At 42.1% G+C, this 22,651-nt stretch overlaps 1 protein-coding gene across 6 annotated transcripts in view; it reads left to right on the forward strand.

The window, feature by feature from the left end:
* WDR48 (WD repeat domain 48) overlaps positions 1 to 22,651 on the forward strand; it is a 26,366-nt gene continuing 3,715 nt past the window's right edge. Inside the window, exons 1-16 of one of the 6 annotated variants that reach the window (XM_084859396.1) lie at positions 1 to 240; positions 2,803 to 2,884; positions 8,334 to 8,474; positions 9,329 to 9,407; positions 10,012 to 10,094; positions 10,217 to 10,346; positions 11,771 to 11,859; positions 12,662 to 12,763; positions 13,211 to 13,435; positions 14,064 to 14,138; positions 14,704 to 14,806; positions 15,717 to 15,814; positions 17,680 to 17,787; positions 19,072 to 19,168; positions 19,936 to 20,031; positions 20,733 to 20,838. In XM_084859396.1, coding sequence (XP_084715522.1) covers positions 167 to 240; positions 2,803 to 2,884; positions 8,334 to 8,474; positions 9,329 to 9,407; positions 10,012 to 10,094; positions 10,217 to 10,346; positions 11,771 to 11,859; positions 12,662 to 12,763; positions 13,211 to 13,435; positions 14,064 to 14,138; positions 14,704 to 14,806; positions 15,717 to 15,814; positions 17,680 to 17,787; positions 19,072 to 19,168; positions 19,936 to 20,031; positions 20,733 to 20,838 — 1,688 coding nt within the window. In that variant the 5' untranslated portion in view covers positions 1 to 166. Of the gene's footprint in view, positions 8,475 to 9,328; positions 9,408 to 10,011; positions 10,095 to 10,216; positions 10,347 to 11,770; positions 11,860 to 12,661; positions 12,764 to 13,210; positions 13,436 to 14,063; positions 14,139 to 14,703; positions 14,807 to 15,716; positions 15,815 to 17,679; positions 17,788 to 19,071; positions 19,169 to 19,935; positions 20,032 to 20,732; positions 20,839 to 22,651 lie in introns of all 6 variants that reach the window. The other 5 variants (XM_084859401.1, XM_084859400.1, XM_084859402.1 and 2 more) reach the window with 5 other exon arrangements.

Below are 22,651 nucleotides of genomic sequence, written 5' to 3' on the forward strand. Positions count from 1 at the left end.
GAGCAAGCCCCGCCCCTCGCCCTACACGTTCACTCTCCTCTCGCCCGCTTTGGCCCGAGAGTTGAAAGACGGGCGCGCGGCGGCAGCGGCGGCAGCGGCGGCAACGACAGTAACGGCCGCCGCCTGAGGCGGGACTTCCGGGCCGGTTTCGGGCTCCCTCTCGGACATGACGACAGAGTGTCAACATGCAAGATGGCGGCTCATCACCGACAGAACACGGCGGGGCGGCGGAAAGTGCAGGTGAATGGCGCCGAGGCGGGGGAGCCGGTCGGAAGCGGCGGCGGGCTGGAGGAGGCCGAGAAGGCGGGCGTGGGCCTGCGCGGCCTGGCTGTCTGTGGGGACGCGGCTGAGGCGAGAGAGCGAGTGTGGCGGGGGGGGGGGCTCTGTGAGGAGGGAGGCGGGTTGGCGGGAAGAGCAGGGGGCGCAGGCGGGGTGGCCTCGGCTCGGAAGGGAAATTCCCACCCGGCGCTTTCTGCCTTCTCCGCCCCCTCGCCGGGAACGTCCTTCGCGCATCATCCGCCTCTGGCCCTTTTAAAAGGGGACGAAGAGGAGGGCGAGGAAGCGGTGGCCGCTCCCTGAGGGAAAAGCTTTGTCCGAATGCTTATGGCCGTGGTCGCTTTCGGTCTGCGCCTCGGACGGATTGAGGTGGTCGCATTCTTCTGCCACTTCAGGCTGCGGGTCGAGGGGGGTGTTTGTATTTCTGGCGGCTTCCTTCTCTCCCGCTCACATCTCGCTTCCGCCGCCAACCCCGGTATCCTCCCACAGTGTAGTCATCTAGCGCATCACAGAACGAGGTCTAACGTAGTGTGAGAGCCCGTGTGGTGTAGGGATTAGAGTGCTGGGCTAGGGCTGGGAAGACCCTTGACCAGTCCCACCCCCTGACCCCCATCCGTGAAGCTCACTGGGTGATCTTGGGGGGGCTTGCTGTCGCTCTGCCCAGCCTGCCTGACAGGGTTGTTGTAAGGAGAAAAAAGAATAGTGCCTTGAGCTCATTGGAGGAAATGTGGTATGTAAATGTAATTAAAGGAAATAAAATAAATACTGCGCGAAGGCAGTATTTTATGCGAGAGAACATTGAAAACCTGTGACCTCTCTCCACCTGTCATTTGAGGTACTACAGTCTGGGACTCTACCACTTCATTCTGCACCTCATTCTGTGTAGCTTTTGTGTGTGCATTCTGTTTATACTCTATTTTTCAGATAAGATTGGTTCTCAAAAGTGGCTTATAATTAAAATCCATATAGAGGTATGATATAGCTTGCACTATGATGTATTTGTGTGCATTGTAGTCTCTTCTGATCCCTGGATGTTAGTCGGAATTGAAGATGCCAACCTACAGTAGGCCATGTTGACTGGCACTTACTACGCTTGTCATGTGAGGGAGCTTTGTCTGTTGAGCACTCTGAAAGTCCCCCCCCCCCCCATCAGGCACAGGTACCTTTGAGGTGGGGGATAAAAGACCTACACAGTGGAGGAGCAACTGACTGCTTCCTCCCATTGTTTACCTTATCTCTCTTCTGTGTTTCTGTTTTCCTTGGTAGAGTGAACTTGTTCTTGTTTGTAGCCAAATTAACTGACCTAAGGTGTTTATTTCTTTGTTACGTTTATATCCCTCCTTTTCTTCCAAGGAGCCCAAAGTGGTATACATGATCCTCACTCTCTCCATTTTATCCTTACAACAACCCTGTGCGGTAGGTTAAGCTGAGAGTGACTTGGGCTTGCCTCTAGTCCTGCTTGCAGCTCTGGCAAAAGTCATTGCTGACTAGAGATGTGAAGGCCCAGAAATAAACTGGAAAAATTCACAAAAAAGTTTTTTTCCTAGGGCTGTTGTGTTTCCCCCCCCAAAATTGAACAGCTTTAGAATATTTTTGTTTAGAATGATGAATAAAATATTTAAGACAAGGTATTTATATACTGCTACTCAGCTTTTACTCCCCCAAAATGATTTCTAAAAAAAATGTAGTAAAACTTTTGTAGAGAGACTAGAGATGTAAAATTTTAGGAAATAATGAAGGCATGGGGGGAAATGCTTTTTTAATTACCTTTGTAAGATTCCAAAAATAGTTATTTCTTCCATTCCTTCTTAAAATTATTGATAGACTTATACATGCTCCAAGCCATGCTCAGTTTCCCAACATGATAGTAGAGTCGCCATAACATAATATGGAAGAAAATGTACTTTCTTTACAGTTTGGTTCTATAGAGCCTGGTGTTTCTAGGCTTGTTCTGCTTAGATGCTGGAACAGTCAATGTAGTTCTAATCCAAAACACACATGTGACAGAAACACTGTATGTTATCCTGCCACTGCCACCAGATGAGACAGAATAGCATGTGAGTTATCCCACCAATGTTTTTTTTTTATTATAAACTTTTTCTTGGGTCTATGGAAGTCACTGCCACCATTTTTAATAAAGTTCTCAATTAGACATCACTGCTAGGGAATTCTGTCTCAGTTATAAAACCTTTAACCGCTGCCACTTAGAACAAACCCTCTCTGTCTAAAAGAAACTCGGTAGCCTGGTTCCTATGGCATAGGTATGGGATTGACACCACTACTAGAGACAGCCTTTCAAAAGGAACAAAAATGATGATGTTGATTAACAAAAAATATTTAGAAATAAGAATAAAATGTTACTCTTCAAATAATAGGTTGAGATTACTTAAAGATTCTTAAACTAAAGATGGATGCTTACCCATCTAAATAAAATCTCAATAGCTTTTCCTTCAGATCAGATTTCTGTAAACTCTTCCCATAAACAGGAACAGGTTTAGGAATTTCTCTAAACTTCCTTACAAACAGGAACAGATGTTGCATACCAGTCCTCCTCAAGCTTCAGTTCTTCCTGCTTCTTCTGTCTTCTAGGATAATTCAGATATTCCAGGTACTACTTGCTGAAGTTCCTTTTGGTCAGATATAAAATAAGAACCTAAATATATAGTATATATAATTTGCTTTGCTCATATAGTTGTCATGTTTGGTAGAATAAATTTAAAAGTATAGTTTATTCAGATAATTACAAATTTACTGAGTTTACTTTTAAAAGTTTTTAATTTGAATAATAATTTTATGAGCTAACCAAGTTATACATAATTTTATATTCCTAAAGCAGCCTACTGCCCTCCAGATGTTTTAGACTACAACTCCCAGCATTTCTGACCATTGGCCATGCTGCCTAGTACTGATAGGAGCTGAAGTCCAAAACATTTGGAGGGCACTAGGTTCAGGAAGGCTGTCCTAAAGCAACAAAGTGACTTTAGATCTATAAAAAGCACTAAAAATTATTGTGTATTTTTCACTTTTTCCTAAAATTTCCGTCCCCCACCCACCCCCACTCGACCTTGGGGGAGCTGGGGGTGGCAACGGCTTACAGGAAGCTCTGGTGTGGGCTGGTCCATGAAGTCACTAAGAGTTGGAAGCGACTGACCGAATAAACAACAAACCCACCCCCGAAAACGTTTTTTCCATGGCTTCAGCGTTGCTGGAAATTTGACATCTCTATTGCTGACCAAAGCTAGCTTTTGGTAATGAAGGGATGCATTTAAAACATTCTACTCATAATCCTTAAGTGAGCATGTGCCTACTTGTGCTCTTTACCCAATAGTTACATAATTGCATATTGCTGGCTAATGAGTGTCAGCATCAGCAATTTGTTGTAATTCTCAGACAGATGCAGGAATAAAGTGGACTAATAGCCTGCCTTCATATTATGCAATACATTATTGTAGTGGTAATTGTATCTATAAAACCTAAAAGCCAAATCCATCAGCATATCGCTGACGGATTTGGCTGTTAAATTGTAAGATTTAGATTATTTTATAATTCATTCCATCATATATACTAATAAAACACTCAGTTCTCTGAGTGCTGGCCATTATGCAACTAAAACAGCACAACCCACACATATAAGGGTTGCATCAGCAGGTGAGTGAGGGGGGACGGACCCCAAGGTTTGCAGAAGTAAAAAAATCTTCAGAAAAACCCTCTGTCCCCCCCCCCGCCACCTCCAAAGCCCAAGGAGGGCTGAGCATGTTAAGTAGGCATAGAATGCTGACTGTTGGGGGGTGGGGGAGGGACAAACACAAGGGGAGGGGAGAATTGAATGTCTAGAATCCTGAACAAGAGCATTCTACGCTGCAACATTTTGTTTCAGGTATAATCTGGCTGCTGTTTTCCCCAAGTGTATAGAGGAACATCTCTTCTTTGAAAGATGTGTGATTCCCCCATCCTCAAACCAACTGATGTTTGTAAAGACCTGCCTGAAACAAGAACCTTCTTGTTCTGAAGGTTCATGACTTGGGGATAGGTAAACTATAGAGGCACATGTAACATACATCTGGTCTTCCATACTGAAAGGACCCCCCCATCTGTTTGCAAACCCTTATTTTGACTTATTTAAACTTTCTGAATTGGCAAAGTTTATTTGTACCTGTGGGTGGTGGAGTGCTCTTTATACTGTTGATATTCTCTTTCTGGCTTTCTAATGGCTATAGCTTTCAGTATAAATGCAAAGGTTAGATTAGGATTAACATAATTTTGCCATACTTAAATACTGATAGCCCACTGCCTCTTCAGTTATGATCTAGCAAACTACCCTCAATGAAATGAGCTAGCAAAATTGGCTGTTAAGGAAAAGCAGCTGAGTGTCTTTTTTTAGTGATGAAATGTTCCATTTAACACTGTCACAATGAACATGCAGAAATGTCAGTTAATCATAAGCTTTGCATACAGCCCTGTGCAACGTGGCTGGATGGTTTCTTGAAGCACATAATTTTCTTAGGAGACTGTTCACTTATCAGGCCATGCAAGAAAGAAAGAGCTCATGAGCTTGTACATCTTGCTGACTGACATGTGTTGTATGGAGTCAAGTTGCCACACCACTAGCTTCCTTCCAGGATATAAATATGTATAGTTTTCAATGTAAACTCCAGTTCTCAATTTGACAAGAATGTCACTATGTCACTCCTGTCCATCTGGACCAGGCTCTTTGTTTGCTTGTTTCCATTTGTATCTTTGCTTCCATGAAAGATGAGCCATGAAGGCTTGAGCTAGGAGCTGCTATCCCAAAGGAAGGCCAGCCACCCCGCTCACCCCCCTCAAGATTCTGTTATAAAGCATATCATTTCTTACCTCTTCTCCAAGCTGAAAGGGAGGTTGAGGTTGATGGACTCAAGTCTCTCTCCAGGTCTGTTTACAGTATTGGTTATCCTGAGAGAAGCCCTATCTTGCTTCAGTCACTTTGATTCATCTTTTGAACATTATAAATGGAGTTCAAAGAGCCAACTTACCCTGAAAAGTTCTGTGGGTTTCTTATTCCAAACCACAATTGCTTATTGATGTATCCTTTGAAACTGTTTTAATTGTATGAGAATCGTAAGTTATTTCAAGAGCCCTTACAGGGCCAGTAGGTGGGGTGTACATTTTAAAGAAATAATAAATTCCAGATGTTTCAAAATAGTTGTTTATTTAAAAGATTTTGAATTGGCCTGAGTAGTCAAAATTGATGATCTTAGTTTTAAAATGTAGCATTTATTACTGATTAAAAACAAATTTTGGAACCATTGCAGTGATGCACTCTTTGCCAGGCCACTGTTACTGGAAACCTGCTATGCATATCCCACTTAGTCCTGGATAACAATAATCCATTTTCTATTCTAGTATGGAAAACTTAGACATATGAATTGCAAAGCCAAGTTGGTAACTGTGTGAAAATTAAATAAGTTATATGTATGAATACCATCTGCTTGCAAAATGCCATGCCATCTTTGGAAGTCTAACCTCTGCCTAGATAAGCTGGTTTTGCTTCACAAATGTGATAAATTACATAATTTTCCAGGAAAAAAGCAGATTCTTTAAAAGCTTGAAAGAATTCTACCTTTCCATCAAGAACATTTATGAGTCTAATGAAAAGTCTGATTCATGTCATTCTTATTTCTGCTTACCATTGTGGGAATTGATTGACTATAAAATATGTGACCACTGAGTACTGAGGTACTTGAGAATTGTACTAAAAGGCAGCCCTAGAAATTTCACATCACTTTTATGGTGGATAAAGCCATATGCTATGTGGGAAGGGCAAGAGTAATGTGAGGAAGGTGTGATCAAGAAATAGGATGGCTAATGGAAGTGGGACAAAGTAGATAGTGGACAGAAAAACAATTGGTGACTGAAACATGGGAGTAAAGAGCAGAAGAGACAAGGAGAAAGGAGCCTGGGGCTCTTCATTGATAGCGGGAGGGAAATGGACAGTCAAGGGGTACACAGCCCTTTGGAGGGGTACACAGCAGAGAACCAAGGGAGCATTGGGTTCCTAGAACTAGAATCACTTCCCCATCTGGGAAATAGTGCTAGCTCTGATTTCTCCTGTCACTACAACATGAGTGTCTGACAATCCTCAGAGGGCAGCAACAACCAAATAGTAGCGGATGGTGGTAGTGAAGCTGAATTTCACACATTGTTTTGACATAACCAGTCACTTATTTGGCTGCCAGCTTCTAGTGTGTGTTCTACTTACTGATATTACTGCTCAGGATAAACTGTGTGTGACTTTTATCCTAAACAGACCCCAGGCCCAGCATCAGTACACAGCATCTTTTTTAGATCTGCTAGGGACCACTGCTGATACTAGCCTTGGGTCCCCTTTTATACTTTTTTTTCTCCTCAGTGGCTGGTGCTTAAATAAGCACTGGCACTGCCACTTTAATTTCACACAACGATGCTGACACAGTATCATTACGGAACATTGTGGGAAAGTGAAAAGGCGGTCACCTAAGCGTATTCAGAATGGTGCTCCTGTCTGTCACTGTCACCGCAAGGATGTGCCAAGGCAGGATGAGCGTGGGCCCAACAGAAGGCATATTGCTGAAGGTCCCATCAGACCTGGAGCCAGCCCTCCTCCTATACAGTATACAAAGAACAGAAGTTGTAATTACTGACTTTTGGGGTCAGGCATGCCACTTGGCAAAGTGTGCAGATCCTGAGAGCACTTATACTGAATATAAGAACATAAGAAGAGCTATGCAGGATCAGACCAAGGGTCCGTCTAGTCCAGCCTTCTGTTCACACCATGGCCAACCAGCTGCCCTCAGGAAACACACAAGCAGGACATGAGTGCAACAGCACCCTCCCACCCATGTTTCCCAGCAACTGGGGTGCCTAGGCATACTGCCTCTGATACTGGAGGTAGCATAGAGCCATCAGGACTGGTAGCCATTGATAGCTTTCTCCTCCAGGAAGTTGCCTCCCCCCCCCCCTTAAAGCCATCCAAATTGGTAGCTGTCACCACATCTTATGGAAGTGAATTCACTTAACTATGTGCTGTGTGAAGAAGTCCTTCCTTTTATCTGTCCTGAATCTCCTACAAATCAGCTTCATGGGATGACCACTGGGTTCCAGTATTATGAGAGAAGGAGAAAAATGTCTCCTTGCCAGCTTAGTCCACACCATGCATAATTTTGTTTACCTCTATCATATCTCCCTTTACTTGCCTTTTTTCTAACTGAAACAATCCCAGCTGTTGTAACCTTTCCTCATAGGGGAGTTGCTCCAACACTTGATCATTTTAGTTTCCCTTTTTCTGTATTTTTTCCAACTCTACAGTATCCTTTTTTAGGTGTGGTGACCAGAACTGTACACGGTATTCTAAGTGTGGTCACACCATAGATTTCTGTGGCATCTGGCACCCCCATGGATGCCAGCATTGGCTGAGTCCCCCACTGCCCAATTAGAGATAACAATTAGTTATCTCTAATTGGAGATAACTGCAAAGTTTCCCTTTGGCTGAGTGGGGGTGGAATTCCTTCAGGGGGTGGGGCTTGGATTCCATGTTTCACCCCCTGGAGGAACCCCGGGACTAGGCCTGCAGGCTGGGGTTCTGCACTCTTGGGTCCCCCTTTGAAGAGCAAAAGAGTGTAGTCATGCAGTAGTCCACAACCAATCACCATCTGTTGACCCTTGTTTAATGCAAAGTGTTCAGTTTGTCAGATGCAAAAGTACATACACAGTCATGCTAGCTCTTATGTCATTTTCATAAATAAAAGAAGTTACTTTGTGATTGTATTTGGAGATAGTATTCTAATGGTATACAGTATAAAACCAAGGAAGCGAATAACTTTCCTCACTATGGTACAGGCATTTTGCTGACTTAGGACAAAGGTTTTATTCAAATTTTCTAAATACCTCAGTTACTCTGTTCTCATATGATGCACAGGATGTTGAGGCATTCATGATGGTTTTAAAAAACTAATAGAAAGTGTTGAGAGTAACTAGAGGGAAATACCTTTTTATATGTAGCTTCTTAATGCTGTAATTGGATTTCTGTCAAAACCCTTTAGGTCTCCTATGTAATTAGAGATGAGGTGGAGAAGTACAATCGGAATGGGGTAAATGCACTGCAGCTGGACCCAGCATTAAACAGACTCTTTACAGCAGGCCGAGACTCCATCATCAGGATATGGAGTGTCAACCAGCACAAGGTAAACAAAGCATAGAACTTAGCTTAAAAAATTGCTTAGAATGTTAGATGTAGTTGAACTAACCAATGAATATTCCTTGAAGTCATTAAAGATCACCCTTTGTTGTATTGTACTGCAAATACCGCAAAGCTTTCTGCTGTATCTGAGTGCCCCTTAGTGTAGCATCTTGTGGGATTTTAGGTTGTATACTCTTGAAAGTGAGTGGTATCTTTTTAGAAAAATAAACAGTGGGTTGGATCCAGATTCACATAGGTATGCTTTAGTACCTTGAAACTGGTGAGATGTTAGTCATGACTAACTTGTCCTATTAATTTCAGTCTAACTAACCATGACTACTTTAGTCTGGCTCCAATCCAGTAAGATTTGCCTCACTTGCTATGAAACTAAATTTCATTATTTGTATTCTATATCCATTTTCAGTTGATTTGGCTCCCAACGTGGCTTACCACTAAAATCTTCAACTATATCAGGGATTCATGGGGAAGTTTATGGCAATCTCTTCTGGTACCTGGCAGTTTGTTAGTTTGTCTAGGTTCTTCTGTTCAGTGGGGGAGGGAGTAGAAGGAGCTGCAGATGGACTCAGGAGCTGGCTGATAGTAAAGATGCCAACTCCCAGAAGTAGCCCTTCAGATCTGCAGAATGTTGTGGTTCCCTGGAGTTCATATATAGCTTTAAAAATATTTAAAGTAGTATAATAGGACCTAGATTCTGGCTTCTTCCTTGAACTTTCTGAGTGACATTCAACTGACCTTTTAAAGTAATGCTCTGAAACATACCTCAAGTTATCTGAGGTCACAAGTAGTCTCAAGATATTTCCCATGAGATAGAAGCTGACAATATTCTTTTGTTTCCAGCAAGACCCTTATATAGCATCTATGGAACATCATACAGACTGGGTGAATGACATTGTACTCTGCTGCAATGGCAAAACTTGTAAGTAACTTTTTGAACGGTATATGACTTCTTAGAGTTGCAGTATGTATCAGTATAACCTAATGCTCAGTATTTATATAGTGCTTTCCCTATTTTCACAAAACAATTCACGTGCACTGTCCTAGTAATCCTTACAGCAGATATGTAAAGTAGATTAGCAGTATTGATTTGAAGATTAATAGACTTCTACTTCACAAAAATACTCAGTCGTTTGCAGATTACATTAAAATACAGTTAAATAAAACATGTAAGATAAAACCATTGTAAAACAGTAGCATTTGCTAGCAACATCAGAAAAATAGTCAGTAAATTAACATTAAATGCAGTTGAAATTAAGAGTGGCTGACACAACAAATATGTTTACCTGGCATTAGAGACTATGAAGAGGAGGAGTCTGTTGGGTTCCCCCAGAGATGGAGTTCTGCAGCTGTGATTCTTTCTACTAGCTCTTGTGTATTTTTGTGTATGTTCTAGAGTAGTAAGATTCATTATCAAATTATTTGCAGGTAAATATAGAATGCAAATTATAAGTTTTGAAGGATAAACAGATTTGCCTTGTTACTTACCATAGAGACATAATCTTTTGTAACTATTTTCCTTACAGTGATATCTGCTTCATCTGATACTACTGTTAAAGTATGGAATGCCCATAAGGGATTTTGCATGTCAACACTAAGGACCCATAAGGTAACCAGAAGTAAAAAATATAACAACAAGTAATAGTTGCAATTGTTAGTGCCAATGTCTTAAAGGTTGTTTGTATTGTGCTGCCTCTAGTTTGTCACATTTGTCTACTTATTTTATTTTAGGATTATGTGAAAGCCCTGGCATATGCAAAAGATAAAGAATTGGTAGCATCTGCTGGGCTGGACAGACAAATATTCCTCTGGGATGTAAATACACTAACAGCACTGACTGCCTCAAATAACACTGTCACAAGTAAGTATCCTGGGGAAGTAAAGCACAGGCTGATCTGTGGAATGCACTTTAGTCTGACATGGACAGGATCTTTTGTAACCGCCCATCAGTTGTTCATCTCTTTCTTTTTACTAACCAGACAATGTTCTGGAATGTTAACAGGCAACAGAGTATAGTTGTGAGAGCAAGGATGCACAACCCATGGGCAGCATGCGGCCTTCGGTCATTCCCAGTGCAGCCCACGGAGCTGTGTGGAACCCACACGCTTCCCAGCAAAGGAAAGGCCAGTGTCATCTCTGATCACTGATCAGTGATAAAGGCAGGGTTTCCCTTGCAAGCTGTAGGTAGGGAAACCCTGCAGCCTCTCCTGTCTTGCTGCAGGATTGCTGGGATAGGGGGCTGCACATACACATGTGTATAGCCCCCGAGCTGCAGAAACCAGAATTAGCCCTTGCCCTTGCATTAGAGCAATAATTCACTGCTAAAAAATTAAATATCCCAAGTCTTCACAGGTAATTGGAAATGACTTCAACAAGCATCCAAATGTGTAGGAAGGCAGTTTTGAAAATAACAAATAACTGGTCTAAAATATAATTCAGTCTTGTGGAGACTAATGAAATCCCTGTCATTAAGATGGGGACACAACAGAGCCTGTGTATTTCTGGAAGCTGGATGGAGGCTGGGTGTGATGTGTCTCCTCAAAGAAACTCACTTCCCCCATGGGGGGTTTCTTTAACAACAAGTAATAGTTGCCAGGCCATCCAGGGATGGGGGTTTGCTACCACCTAAACAATGTCAAGTGCAGTGCTTCAGCCTGTTGTGGTGACTGGCAGCCATTTGCTTATATGGGAGAAAATAAAAGATATATGTGCCATTGGGTTGGGATCTAAAGTGTGTTCCTTGTTGTAAGGATAGAAAAGTTCCCAATAACCTAATAACTGCAGTGCTACCATGTGGTTCTTTAAGGGCACAATCCTGTGCATGTTTAGACAGAAAAACAGTCCTACAGCTCCCAGGATTCCCCAGCCAGCCATGGTGGCTGGGGAATGCTGGGAGTTGTAGGACTGTTTTCTGTCTAAACATGCATAGGATTGCATCCTAAGTGAGCTAACAGGGTGTATTAGAATGAATATGTTACCTACATTTACAGGACAGCATTTGTGTGGCTTGTGCAGAGGTGGTAAAATCGCATTGTAAAATAGAGAGCATTATACTAGCATAGCAGTGGACTTGGAAGTCTTTCCAAGTATAGCAAACAGTCATGGCACGAAGAGTCTCTTCTCAGCAATACATGAATTCCTCAAGGCATGAAACCTTGTATGTTGCTGTAGACTACTAGTACTATATACTTGATTGCCAAAAAAAATCACTTACTTCAAGTGCTTGTTCTTACTGGGTGGATTGAATGTTTCTATTAAAACAATGTTGTGTTTTGTTTTTAATAGCTTCTTCCCTTAGTGGGAACAAAGATTCTATCTACAGTCTTGCCATGAATCAAATGGGAACAGTAATTGTATCAGGGTCCACTGAAAAGGTGAGCAAGTTACAGTATAGTTTTTATTCCCCTATATATGTGTTTACCTTCTCCTGGTCATCTCATTTTCCTTGCCAGCCACAGAACTGCTCCACTGATGTGTTTATGGGGGGATTGGGTTGGGACAGGGGGCATAGGAAGGTACACACAAAAACCTTTATTTAGTAACAATTCAGGATAACAGTTCTTCAGGATGGATAAAAATCACTGTAAAAACAAATATTGGAATCTTTTTGTGCCACTTGAATAAATAGGTGCTTGTACCAATTCAGTAGCCCTAAATGGAATTGTCAGTAGTTTTGAATAGTGCTGTGCAGGGACACCTCCCCCGCCCCGATTCCTTGGAGGGCACTTCGGGGCTTGCGAGGCGGGCTCAACCCACTTCGGGCCGATTCAGGTCCAACCCAACCTGCTTCAGGCTCCGGGGCTGAAGCAGGCTCTCATGCCCCTGCCACATGAGCCCCTTGCTCCTTACCCGGACCCAAGAGTTCAGGTATGGAGCAGGTGGTTCACATGGCTGGGGGGTGGGCGGGAACAGCTGGGTTTCTGGATTGCACCAAAGCAATTTGGAGTGACCCAACTCACTTTGGGTTGCTTTGGGCCGATCCCGACCTACTTCGGGTGCAGCCTGAAGCATCCCATTTCAGCTCAGAATTTGGCTCTAGTGCCAAAGCAGCGCACAGCTCTAGTTTTGAAGGCCTTTAAAAATGTAATTTCTTAAAAGAAAGGAAGGAAGTTTTAGGTTAAATAACTTTTATTTCAGAAGTGGTATTGATTTCAGGGTTTTTCTCTCTCTCCTCAGGTTTTAAGGGTCTGGGATCCAAGAACTTGTGCAAAGCTTATGAAACTTAAGGGGCACACAGACAATGTTAAAGCTTTGCTATTGAACAGAGATGGCACACAGGTATGTACTTGATATAACTCTTCTATGGAGTCTACTGGTTGTACAAGGAGTATCCTCTGTCATGAAGTAATATGCCCTCTCCACTCTTTGCAATATCTAATCCAACATAGGCTTTGGTTTCTAATTTTAAAATTACATTTAAATAAAGCACACATCATAGATCTTGAGTTTTAAAGATCCTGCTGCATGTTTGAGCAATTAACAGCTTTACTTAAAAATACTTTGTATAGAGCCAGTAAGCAAAATATTTAAACTGATGGTTTAAGTGAATTGTTGGATATGGATAAGTACTGTATATATTATCTCAATTATATAACAAAATTGATAAGCTTAAACAGCTTGAACAGTCTGTGTGGATAACAGAAGATACTGAAGTTGTGCAGTGGCTTTAGAGAGCTAAAGCTGAACATACAATGGTTTTAAGTTTAACTTCCACTCTTGTTACAGTGTCTTTCTGGGAGTTCTGATGGAACTATCAGACTTTGGTCACTTGGACAGCAGAGATGTATAGCTACATACAGAGTCCATGATGAAGGTGTATGGGCACTTCAGGTCAATGAAGCCTTCACTCACGTTTATTCAGGTGGACGAGACAGAAAGATATATTGTACAGATTTACGAAACCCTGATATCCGTGTGCTCATTTGTGAAGAAAAGGCACCAGTTCTTAAGGTGATATACTTAACCTTCTAATAGATCTTGTTGAAGCTTTACTATCAGGAGAGCTTTGACATTTTTTTTTGCTTCCATCAGATGCTCCTGGCTGTCCAGGATGGCCATTGTAGTAATATAATTTGAGACACCTCTGTGGGGAGGGTGGAATTGAGGATCTTCTTCACTACTTATAGAGTTATAGCTATAAGGAGATACTTGGGGCATTTTCTCGTTGTTATTAGCTATTGGTCAATTCAACAAACTTGAATTTCTGCTTCCTGATATCAGTGGAAAAACATTACTGGAAAATTGGTCTCTTCTGGGGGCAGTGCATGCACGCCAAAATAAAAAATAAAGCAGGTGGAAGAGGTGTTACAGCAGTATGGTGTGCTGTGATAAACCTAATATTTATGTAAATCTTGTTCAAACACTTGTAAATGTGAAAACCCTGTACTTACAAAATCATGGTGCTGTCATTTCTACTAGAACTATTGCATTCTCACCTGAAAGCTAGTTCTGTGCTGGGTTTTTATTCTCCCCTTAGTACTAGTGAAGTGTTCAAATAGGTGTAAAGGAGTACATCTTGTATATGTGTTGACTAGTAGAAAGATGATTGCTTTAATATTTTGATTTCTTGATTATTTAGATGGAACTAGATCGATCAGCTGATCCTCCTCCAGCACTTTGGGTTGCAACAACTAAGTCATCTGTGAATAAATGGGTAAGAGCTGCATGCAAATGTACATGGCTCCTTTTTGCAGACTTGTGCATATTTGCTCTTTCCTTAATAACCTTGGGAGGCTCAGCAGTCTTATTTTAACTTAGGAAGGTTCACTTGAGCAGAATTGGGCATTCCTTTTCTATAGGTGTAACTTGCCACGCTATCAAAAGTATACAATGAGTATGCTGGCTCTTTTCCTGCTCCACACACGTTGCCCAGTAGTGTGTGGCATGAGCAGCTCCCTGCTTCAGCTTTTTGGATTTATTTTGCACCTTGATTCACTTGCCCTCATTTCTCACGGTGCAGTCTGAATGTTCATAGGCTCTTCATGTAGGCTAAGCTGTTCAGACTTTGCTTTAAGTCTTCCTATCTTTAGGAAGTTCTACCAGAAGGCATTCTGGTATTGGTATTTTTTCATAAAGTCCATTGTGGAGATTGATGTACATGTGGTTCTCAGTTAATCCAAGATCCTTGGAAGAAGGGGGAAGAGACAAATGAGAGCCATGTTCATTTTGTGTAGTGAACTCTAATTATACTTTTGCCTATTCTCCCCTTTTCTTTTTAGACTTTGAAGGGAATTCACAACTTTAGAGCTTCAGGGGACTATGACAACGACTGTACCAATCCAATCACACCCCTGTGTACACAGCCTGACCAAGTTATTAAAGGTGAGGTTAATACTGGGAAAACTACTTAGGGGAATTAGTGTTGGGTTGGCAGAGACAGCAGGGGATGGAGAAACAAATTATATGTGATCCACATCTTGTCTTTGCACAATCTTGGGTGGATTATCAGTCTATTCTCTAAACCACCATGGCTTTTGTTATCTAAAATCGTGGTTCGGATTAAGTAAGGAAGGCTAGATAATCCTACAAAGAAGCTCCATTCACAGAGCTTTGAGTTCTCTTCAGGAGAAATCGTCTTCAAATTTTTAAGCATATCTGTCTAACAGTGACTGATAGAAGTCTTGTTTTGTTTTGTTTTCCCATTAAATGAAAAACGGACAATTCAGGAATCCATGCTCATATAGCATATCTGCGCAGTGCACCCAGAGGTGCAAAACATAAATTCTTCCTGTTATATGTGAGCCTTGTAGAGCCTTAACTCAAACTGTGTTTTTCCTTACTTGGGGCTGCTGCATTTTCACATATACTTTTTGTGCATGTTCCTGTGTTTCACATATCCATAGAGTTTTAAATTTGTATGGGTTGCCTAACTCAGGGGTGCTGATCCTCAGGCCCAGGGGCCAAATCCAGTCCTCTGGTGTATCCTGAATAGTCATGCTGTCTTCCCCTGACCATTGGGTGGCTTTCCAGAATTTGTGCAGTTTTCTCCCAATTCTAAAAGGTTGAAATGCTTCTTGTAAGGCTTAGTTACTGGCAGGAAGAGCTTTAAGCTAAAATGTGCTGATATTTTGGAGAGTTTTGGCCCTGCCCCTTTTGCCTTCAGCCACACCCACCACTAGAATGTGGCCTCCAAGAGATTCTCCAAAATGGAATTCAGCCCTCAGTCTGAAAAAAGTTCTGCACCCCTGGTCTAACTCATTCATACAGTTTCTCCTTTCTCTCTTCTTGCTAGGGGGTGCTAGTATTATTCAGTGCCACATTCTCAATGACAAAAGACACATATTAACCAAAGACACAAACAACAATGTGGCATACTGGGATGTGTTGAAGGTAGGTGGAAATGATAGGTGAAATAGGTGTGATTGGATTGCTTTATATTAGCTGCCTCTCTGTATACACTAGTTTAATGCTACCTGTATAATTTAGGATGAATGAAACCATTTAGGATGGTATCTACTAAGCCAGGGGTTCCCAACCTTTTTGGGCCAGTGGCCACACTTGAAATTTGTAGGCGGGAGATCATGGGTGCTCTCATAAAAAGGCTGCCGGGGCGGGGGAGCGCTTGCCCATTCACAAAATGACTGTCATGGTGGGCATGACCAGTCACAAAACACCCATTTCCCAGAAGGCAAACTGATGCTAAAAGAAAAGTAACTTGCCCAAGCACCTAAGTACAAGGCAGAGAATATGAGCTCCAAAGCTCAAAACCACTCTTTTGAACTACTAGTTTTCTGCTCCAGCACAGACTTCACAAAATGCAAACAGATGAGGCTCAGCTAAGAAACTTGGTCAAGAGGCAGAAGTGGAGTCTGTTACTCAAATGTCAAATCATATATTTGCCCCCAACAAAATACCCATTTCACAGAAGGCAAATTGGTGATAGTCAAAGAAACATCCATCACACCATGAAAATGACAGGCAAAACACTCACACAGAGCACAGGCAAAATGCCTCCTTGCTTCTCTCCCCCCTCCGCCCCCCCGGATGCTTTCTGCCACCTCCAGGTTACCTTTTTCTGTCCAGCTTGGCATACTTCAGACAAAACATTGGGCTGCAGCTGCCCACCAGTTTATTTTCTAAGAATGGACTCGATGGTCTTATAGGCCCCTTCCAACCCTACTATTCGATGAATGCCTGTAAGGCCCAGAGGCATTATTGGAAATAAACATGGTGATGGAGACAGATGCTTCACTTTGCAGCATGCCAGCCTCCCAGTTAAATATTTTTTTTCAATTAAAAAATTTAACAGTTTTTTTTAATTGCAAGGGACAAAGAGCCTGGGAGATAACAAGGCTACCTGTGGGGCACATTGATGCCCATGGGCACCACATTGGGGACCCCAGTACTAAACATTGCTATTAAGAGAGAGAGAGAAAGAGTCTCTTTTGAGAGGCAGCACCCTTTACAGCTGTGTTCTGGCAATTAATAATAATAATAATGCAAATTTATGTTGTGCTCTATACCAGAGCGCATTCCAATTAACCCAAAAACATACAACACAATAATATAAACAAAGTCAATAATTACACATTAAATACACTACTAATCAAAATTTTAACTGCTTACAACCAATCAGTTAAAACAACCAACCAATTTGAAACCCAATTACAGGCTGATTGTTCCTCACCCCATACACCAACACTTGCGGCTCTGACTCAAACAAATAAGTTTTCAAGCCTCGTTTAAATTTGTACAGCTTCTGGTCCCATATGGAGGTATAAAGGGAGAGAATTCCACAATCATGGGGCAAGATTATACTTCACACTATTTGACATTCCTAAACTAGAGTCTTTTCTTAAATAAAAGTACTTCAAGATATAATAACTTGGCCTAAATTCATTAATCCTTTGCTAAAAATGGAGTTGCTCTGTGCTTGTTTAAAATCTCTAAACACACACATTCTTTCTATTTTCTCCCCTGCCCCAAAAAGCATAGTTCCCACCTGTCAAGCGGTTAACTACTCTGGGCAGTTCCTGAAACACATCAGCCTCTTGTTTGTTGCTAGAGCATGTTTTAAGACAGCTACTTTTGTGTGCCTCTCTTTGAAGCTCCAATAGGTGTTTAATTAGAGAAACGGCAAGCCTGAATGTCCAAAAACTTACTCTTCAACAGGGAGTGTGAACGGATGTTCTGTATTGATATATGGTATTTCTCCAATGAATAATCGTCATTTGTTTTGGTTTTCTCATATATAGGCCTGTAAAGTAGAAGACCTTGGGAAAGTGGACTTTGAAGAAGAAATTAAGAAAAGGTTTAAAATGGTCTATGTGCCAAACTGGTTTTCAGTAGACTTAAAAACTGGGGTAAGTATTTTAGGACTAAGTATTTGTAAAAGCAGCAGTTTGGCATTACATGATGCAGACACTGCTGTTTTAGTTACATTTATATTCCATCCTTCATCCAAGGAGCTCAAGGCAACATACATGATGTTCTCCCCGCCCCCATTTTATCCTTGCAACAACCCTGTGAGATAGGTTAGGCTTAGTGATTGGCTCAGGGTGACCCAGTGAGTTTCACGGCTGAGTGAAGATGAGACCGGCCTTATCCGCTCCTAGTCTTGACACTCTAGCCAGTACACCACACTGGCTCTTCTAAACACAGGAAAAGCACTTTATTAGGGCATTCGGCTTTTAAATTTTTATTTATTACATTCATATCACATCTTTTTTTCCTCTTGCAACGAACCCAAGGTGGCTTACATTTTGATCCTCTTCTCCATTTTATCCTCACAAGAACGCTGTGATGTAGGTTAGGGTGAGATTCTATGGCTGGGTTTGGACGGTCAGCAGGGGAAACAACACAGTGTCAGTTGTTTCCTCTGTGCGTGCTGGTCGTGCGACCGGGATTACTCTAATTACTTGCGCCGTGGCACAGGCATAGTGACTTCTCACCCACTCTCCAACTCATGGCTTGTAGTAGGAATTGTAGGGTGGGTGAAAAGTCACTGCCCACCCCGGGTTCGGACAACATGGCAACTGGCAGCATGGGTAATTAGGGTAATCCCAATTGCACGACCGGCACATGCAGGTGTAGGGGAGAACAACTGATGCTGCGTTGATTCCCCCTGCTGGTTGTCTGAACCCGGCCAGTGACGCCCAAAGTCACCCAGTAAGCTTCAGGCCCAAGTGAGGACTAGAACGCATATCTCCTGAGTCCCAGTCCAACACTAACCACTGTGCCACACTGGTTCTCAGTTGATTATTTAAAAAGAAGTGTATTTGACAATTACTCCAATTTAGTGTTGACAGTATGAAATTAAATTAGATGTTTTATAGCCGGGCTGAGCAACATCCAGTCTGTGGGCTGCAGGCAGCCCTTGCCACAGTGCAAAAAATAATAATAATGGTGTACGGTGTGCTACAGCGATCAAATTTAGCTTGTTTGCTTCCTCCTCAATTTTTTTTTTTTCCAATGACACCAAATTTGGCAGTGTGATGGAGCAAACCACCCATCCCCATACAGTCAAATTGTACTGAAAGTATGTTTCTCAAAGCTTTGTATATGTTTGAATGTAAAGAAAAATGTGTAGGTTTTGTCCTTAATAAAGTATTCATATTGTGTTCTTCCTGATGGTTTTCTTTTGACAGATGTTGACCATTACTTTAGATGAGAGTGACTGCTTTGCAGCCTGGGTCTCAGCAAAAGATGCTGGATTTAGCAGTCCAGATGGATCTGATCCAAAATGTGAGTGTGTATTGATGTTATTTCATAAAAAAGACAAATTATTTTAGGTACGTTACCGTATTTCTGGAAAGTGAAAATGTTATAAACTGATTTAGCAACTTTCTGTCAAGTGCTTGAGATGGCATTTTCTGAATTCAGGCTTATTGCCATGGCAATTTGTGTTGGTCTGGGTTTTCTTCTGAAAGCTTAACTTCTTGCTAGACTCAAATTGCCCAGCTTGTCTTGGCCTACGGTTCTGCACTATTCTTTGAAAGGTAATCTGTGAATCTGTACCAAGCTTGTCATTCCTCTGCATGGATTGTAAACTATATCCTGATGTTGCAAATGGGACCGGCTGCAATACCAGGACCTCTATTTTCAAAAGTGCTCTTCAATAAAGTAATCTTTTGAACTGTTGAGCTTTATGTCGGAAATGAGTTAAGGCCTAGATCCCAAGGGCTACTTCAGATGCACACAAGGGCTTGGGTATGCCTGGTGGGTTTGACTTTTGAGCAGCAGACCCCCATGCCACATCATAAATTGCCTTTGGAAGTCCCTTCAATTTCAAAAGAGGTTGATGTTAGGGAGTAGGGACTGCTCTTCAAGGCACACAAGCCACAGTCCCCTTGGGTGTGCTAAACTAGTTACATAGTTCTTTGGATCCCAGCCTAAGCATCTGTGACTGATACTAATAACATCCTGAATAAGAATTATCATTTTCAAATAATAAAGATATAGATCAATGAAACATTTTCGTTTTTCCTTTATTTCTGTATTACAACATATAGTGAACCTCGGAGGGCTTTTACTACAGGCTCTTTTAGAATATTGGCCTAGAACACACATCAATCCTATGGATGAAGAAGAAAATGAAATGAACCATGGTGAGTATTTCTCTGTGCAGCATGGAAATGTTAAGACTTCTTGTGTGTGTCTGAGTCTATACAGTATTCTGGCAAAATCTTCCTGCATATATACTAAGCTTTGATAAATAAATCTAAAGAATAATCCTCACGGATTAATGCCTGATCATTCTGGACTTCTAAGCTGGGTGGATGCCAGTTTTTGGTCTCCTGAGGGCCTAATTTCATGTGAAATAAAATGTGTTTCAGCAATGTCAGAATTTGCTTTTGAATTAAAACTAAACATGCAGGAGACAATCTGGATCAGGACTTCAGAGTAGAGGAGAGGAGGTTTAACCCTTCTCCCACGGCGGTCCTGGAAAAAAATGTGTTTCTCCATGCTGCAAATAGTGATAAAAAAAACCCTGTCTCATTGATGCCAATAAGAGCTTTTCTTCCAGTGCTATTTGCAACACATGGGGTGATATTTTTCAAGATACTGGTTCACTGTGATCCCAATCCAAACTGGGACTCTGTACTTCTTCAAACTAAAAACATAAAGCCTGATGTCACTTCAAGTAATGCAGTTAATGTCATGTGTAGTTAGGCCTTAATACTACTGTGGATTTAGATTTTATTTTGCAGTCACTTGCTGTGATGAAAGAGGGACACGTTTTGTCTTGAACTGGATTACTGTATGGTCTTAATACTGTGTGCTGTTTTTTCTCCCTACCCTGCAATAGTAAACGGTGAGCAGGAGAACAGAGTACAGAAAGGAAATGGATACTTCCAAGTGCCACCACACACGCCAGTTATTTTTGGTGAAGCTGGAGGACGTACTTTGTTTAGGTACAAAAGCTCTGGAAAATAATGCTGCGGAGGGCATTGACTGTATCATGTTTTGGGGGTTAGTTGAGTTTAAGCCACTGAATTTGCAGAAGTTAAAGCGATTGGGGGAGTTGGAATTTTTTGATGCGTTGTGTAGCAGAGTGGCTAGGTGTGTAATCCTATGCATGTTTAGACAGAAAAAAGGCCTACAACTCCCAGCATTCCCTAGCTGCTGGCTGCTGGGAGTTGTAGGCCTTTTTTCTGCCTAAACATGCATAGGATTGTGCACTTAGGGAGCAATCCTATGGCCCCTAGACACTGTCTAGAGGGCCATAGGATATGCTCTTTTCCGGGAACTGACCTCAGAGCATGTCTCCGAAGTCGGTTCCCAGAAAACCGACCTCCTCCCTCGTCCACGCTGCCTCGGATGCAGTGCGGAGAAGCCCCATCCTCCATGTTCGTAAGAGGAGCGCGGAGCGACTGAAAAGGGGCGGGGCTGGGGGGCATTCTGGGGTGGGGAGAGCGGAGCTGTGCATACGATGCATCCATTGTGTTGTATGGCAGCTTCCTCTCCCAGTCGGGGCCCCCACTGCTGGACAGCCAAAAACAGCTGTCTAGCAAAAACCAGCAAGGCAGGATCGGCGCAGAGGGAACAATACCGCTGTGCCTCTCCTGCCTTTCTTTGGATAGGTGGTTGTCTCTTGAGTTCGGAGGCAGCCGCCTATCTAGTTAGGATTGTGCCCTTAGTGACTGAGCTGTGAACTAGGAAGACTGGTTCAAATTTCACCTCTCCCATGAGCTTGCTAGGTGGCCCTAGGCCAGCCATTGGCTTTCAGCTTCAGAAACTTCCCCTTCCCCTCCTACGTTACAGGGCTGTTATAAGGATTGTTGAGATACATTTAAAGCACAATTAAATCATGTTTTTTGTCACCTTTTGACTAATAATTTGTTTCAATCTGCATTTTATTTTGTGTTAGCCACTTTGAGCACCATTTTTGGCAGAAAGGCAGGATATAAATTAAATAAACATATATGAAGCACTCTGAACACTTACAGCTATATAATTGTCAAGTAGCATTACCTTTAAACACAAGCAACTGCTTGGCAAAAGCACAGAGTCTTCAAGTGTCCTTGGAAGGTATACATAAGGAGCATTCATCAGGGAATGAATGTGCTTGCCTCCTTCAAAGATGCAGAAGATTGAGTCATGTTTGCGCAGTCCCTTTAAATGTCATGCATATACACTGTGAAGGAGCAAGGCATAATGCTTTTCTGAACTGTGTATTGGCTCTTGTAATTTGGAATTTTCATTAAGATAAAAGTCTTGGTCGCCTCCCAAAGGCACACACCCTTCCTCACTGCACAAGAAATCCAGGATGTGTTAATTCTGGTGCTCCCGTGTCAGAAGGCAGATCTTCCCTTGTGAGGCAAGAAGTGGCCCCATCATCTCCCTCTTCAGATAGGTTCTTACTACCTAACACGAAAGCAGAGCTTTTGCAGCATTCTCGCCTATCATTTTTCTCTCTCTTGCCAGAGACTGTTTCTCTCCCATGCAATTTGTGGGGAAGTCTCTCAATTCCCTCCCTTCCCCTAGCAAGTAGTAGAAAAGGCATGGAGAATTTATTGTCTGCCATTAGAACTGTTTTCCTTTTTATCCTTAAACTTGAAGTTCTTTTAAGCTGTTGTAGTAAGATGGTATGAGACAGTCACTAGGTTTGGACTAGCTTTTAATTGTGCATGCCAACAAAGTAAATTTAGAAATGTCTTTCTGCAATAGCTTGAAGTCCTCTCAATAATAATTTAATGCAGACCATGCACCACTAGCTGCTAATGA

The sequence above is a fragment of the Heloderma suspectum genome, chromosome 5 (genome assembly GCF_057233095.1).
Source record: "Heloderma suspectum isolate Gila_16-S chromosome 5, 16-S_ref, whole genome shotgun sequence".
Lineage (NCBI taxonomy): Eukaryota > Metazoa > Chordata > Lepidosauria > Squamata > Helodermatidae > Heloderma > Heloderma suspectum.